Genomic DNA, 4,040 nt, shown 5'->3' with positions numbered 1-4,040 from the left:
TGAAATGAAATCTTTCGAGGAAAGATATGAAGATCCTCTCAGCATTCTACGCATCATGTAGCTGTTATTGTTGCGATGATTTGATTTTCTTTATTATTTCTCTCTTTCCAGACCAAACGGTGATACAACTAACTTATCTTGTAATTGGAAGCCCATGTCTGGTTGAAGGTAAAATGACTCCTCTATCAGAATTATAATTGTTTTTTATGTGTGTATTGTATTTCATACTTATGTGAGATGAATCACAAGAAGTAGTTCCAAGTAATATCTTGTTGATTTTGCAACTGAATATATTGCCTCATTGGGGATTTATATGTTCATTAAAGTGGCTGATGATAGGTATAAATCCATGATGATCTATAAAATGCCTGAAGTCCTCATGTTCCATTTTATTCCTCAGAAACTTTCTTGAGATAGCCTCTTTCAGTTGATTCCAACATGCAATGGATCTTTTTCCCTCCGACTAAAAGCTGTTGTCTGTTCATTGTGAATAAGGAATCTACCAAGTCGCATTCAATATCTTGTCAAGGTCTATTTCCAGTGAAGTACTGATTGTTACTGAAGTTGGATCTTTCTCAGCATGTTCTTCGCCCCTTCCACCCATGCAACCCACCTTGAAAAAAAACAGAAGAGAAGAAAAGAAAAAGATGAGATAGAAGGAAGTATGCATCATCAAAATTCTGTGTTAAGACTATTTCAAAGTCAGAAGTATTTAGTTGCAATGAGTTCATCCTGTAAACATCCTTGACCTTTTGCTTGCTGCGCTTGAAATATTTGTTTGTGATTTACACATGTTGAGGCGATCACAAAAGACAATACTAAACTTTTATGTTAGTTTTGCTGGTTATAGTAGTACTAATGCCGTGGCGGGACGAGTTCCGTATGCTTTTTCTGGAAAACTGTTGATGATATCTTTGATTTTCCACTAGAAAAGCCTGTAATAAAATTGTTGACAGATTTAAACTCAATATATAGTATATTCAAATTTTAGATTTGTATCTTTTTTCTCTTGGTCACGATTTTATTTTCAAGTAACATAACCAAAGAAGCAATAATATATTTGGCCCTAGTAAAAATTCAAAGCTTAAAAAAATGTGAGCGCAACACACAAGTTTACTTCTCTTACAACACAAAAATCAAAGTTTCCGGAAAAGTGTTGTGATTATAGGTGACAGACAAACGCAGATGAAAACTTAGGTAGCAAAACGATGCCTGGTGATGAACAGGTACTTGAAAACCCCCCTAATTCTCTACTGTTTCAAACTCTTTTTCTCACAAGTATCCACCGCCTTCAATCTCCTCTTTCACCCGGCCTGCTTCAGGTGCAGGAAAACTGTAGACTGATTGGATCCTGCATAAATCGCTTTTCTCATATTCCTTGTTTCAAACATTAATGTCATTGAATCTTGATACTTAGAAGTATGCGTTCTTCTTCTCCGCACGGCCGACAATGCCATTGTTGGTCCGAGAGCTCGTGGGGGAAAGAGAGATGGGAGTGAAGAGGAATGACGAATTATATGGTTGGTGAAACATACATATCTGACTTTTTAGAGTAACAAAGGAAGAGTGAAAGGACTGGAACCCTAGTAGTGTTTTGAATGTCAAAGGATGGAGGATCTGTTTATGAAGAGGTAGGAAGCGAAAGAAAGGAGGAGGGGAACAATGTAGAGCGTCTTGGATACGGGGGAGTCCAGCTTCTCCGATCCTTCTTCAGCAATCGTCTCCAGTTTCGGCGCGTTTGAGGCCTTGTTGGGAGAAATGAGGGGTGCGGGGGCAACTTCCACCAGGTTGTGGATGTAGCTCAGTTGCTTCCTCATGGCTGTTATCTAGTTTTAGAGGGATGAGAGCTGGAAGAGAATGTAGTGAAGATGATGAAATTGGAGTAGAGGAGGAAGGAGGCCGAGTCATGATTCAAACTACCAACTGCAAACATACATACATATATATATATATATATATATATACAAAGAGGGGCTGGGCTGGGCTGGGCTGGACTGGGAACGAAAGAAGAGGAGAGAAGAATGGGGAATGGGAAAAGGAAGGGGCAGGTGTTTGGTGTTTCAAGAACTAATAAACCCTTAGAAGAGGAACCTTCACCCGCACTTCCCATCTCCACAAATCTCCCGCAACTTTAGCCACTTCATTTATTTGATTCCGATTTCAGTTTGGTGGCATTAGCTTCTTTCCTCCTGTCACCCTCCCTATTTCATTGCTACCATTAAAAAACGTACTAAGCTATATTTTATTTGTATATTTCACATACCCATATACAAAACCAAAATATTTTTACATATAAATGCAATAAGAATTTTGCTCTCTACAAAATGAGATTAGTGGAGCAACTGCCTAATGAATTTGATAGAGGGGCTACCTCAAGGCCGTAGTTGTACAAGACACAAGACAGCCCCCACCTCTACTACAAATTACACAAAATAGATTAAGATCTATGCCTTTTTATTGGCTTCATTTTCAGTCCATCTAAGTCTGACTCAACGGTAATGTATAAAGCTTATATTAGCCATTTAATATTTTTAAATTTGAGGTTCACGTAACTTAATCTATAAATACTGACTTACCATACCCCAAGTACTATTTTTGTTACGTACTACTTTCTTACGACTTTTACTCTCTCTCTCCTATACAATCAGTGAAACATATTGAAAGACTATAATTATGGTCTCCCTAATGTGATTTTTATAGCTTCTATATATCTTTGCAAGTCATGATTTGAATATTCTTTTCATATATGACTATGATCTAAACAAAATTTCCTATTTATGATACACGTCAGAATTATAATAAGGTATCCATGTGACCGGAACAAGAAGGTGAGAAACCCAACCTAACCTAATTTTCAAGTTGACAAAATCACTTAACGTATAGAGACATTAATTTCCTTTTCTCAATAACTACTTTCGTCGGTAAAGAAAAAAGAAAGCTGAGTACTTTGTCATGTCGAGGGAAGGGAAATCAGTTCTACACACAGCACATCAATCAGTACACCACACCCTATCTGATACGCTTATACTTGTCGTCAAACAATTGAATTTCAAGTGCGTAGACTGATACGCCGGCATTTAATGTCTAAATACACCGAGAGTTGTAGGGCATAACGCCGGCATAGTTTTTCCTCGCATTTCCCGGAAACATGTCCTGTAAGAAGACAGCCATTTCGAGTACAACAAGCTCAGATGTCTCCTCCGCCGGTATATCGCCTGAAACGCGCTCCTCGCTACTAATACTAACGTCGGACAGCGACGACTCGATGCAGTCATAACCATCTGTCTTGCTCTCTTCGCTTATCGTGTCAAGGGTTACACGAAGTCGGAGCCGGGATACTTGAAGATATTGAGGCGGTGCAATTGCTGAAAACGGAGTCCTAGCCGAGGGATGAACTTTGAGCGGCGGCTGAGTGGTTGTTGTTGCTCCTGCAGGATGGATTGTTTGGGATGAAAATATGATTATAGCCGTAGATAATGTTTTAGTATTAGCTTTAGCTTCCATTTTCGTTTTGTGTGTGGAGATGGAAGCTCAAGTGGGGGGTAGCTTTTGGTGATGGAGGAGTGAGTGAGCCGCCGAAGATTTGTTGGGTCGTGAGAATTGGGTTGAGTTTTTGCATACAAGTATGATATATATAGCAGTTTCAATAATATATTCATAAAATTAAATAAAGCAGTTTAAATAATTCATATATATTTCCACCGATGATGACATTTATTTTCTATATCTCTTTTCTGTCCTCGTATTTATTGCACAAAAAGTGCAAGCACATTGCCTTATGAAAATATAATTGAATAAAATAGTTGAAAATATAATTTTTTTAAACAAAATTATATCATTAACTCTTGAAAATAATAATTGTGAGTGGGTGCTAATATAGTAGAAAATAAAATTTTAGATTAGGATGTTTACCTTAAAAAGAGAATTGAACTCTACACAAATCAGTGTGTGTTGTTATTTTATTTGACAAAATTAATCCACCACTTTACGAGTTGTTGGAGTCAGGAGCAATAGAAAAAATGGGGTATTGCATGTCAACA

General features: G+C 37.6%; 1 protein-coding gene across 5 annotated transcripts in view; it reads left to right on the top strand.

Moving 5' to 3' along the window:
* The window catches only part of LOC105167282 (putative ALA-interacting subunit 2), a 4,183-nt gene extending 3,349 nt beyond the window's left edge, over positions 1-834 (top strand). For 2 of the 5 annotated variants that reach the window (XM_020696354.1, XM_011086928.2), the window contains 2 exons: positions 112-168; positions 496-834. In XM_020696354.1, coding sequence (XP_020552013.1) covers positions 112-166 — 55 coding nt within the window. In that variant the 3' untranslated portion in view covers positions 167-168; positions 496-834. Of the gene's footprint in view, positions 1-111; positions 169-339 lie in introns of all 5 variants that reach the window. The other 3 variants (XM_011086930.2, XM_011086929.2, XM_011086931.2) reach the window with 3 other exon arrangements.

This window comes from Sesamum indicum, linkage group LG8 (genome assembly GCF_000512975.1).
Source record: "Sesamum indicum cultivar Zhongzhi No. 13 linkage group LG8, S_indicum_v1.0, whole genome shotgun sequence".
NCBI lineage: Eukaryota > Viridiplantae > Streptophyta > Magnoliopsida > Lamiales > Pedaliaceae > Sesamum > Sesamum indicum.
The sequence above is the reverse complement of the archived record's forward strand: the minus strand, read 5'-3'. Positions and strand labels throughout refer to the sequence as shown.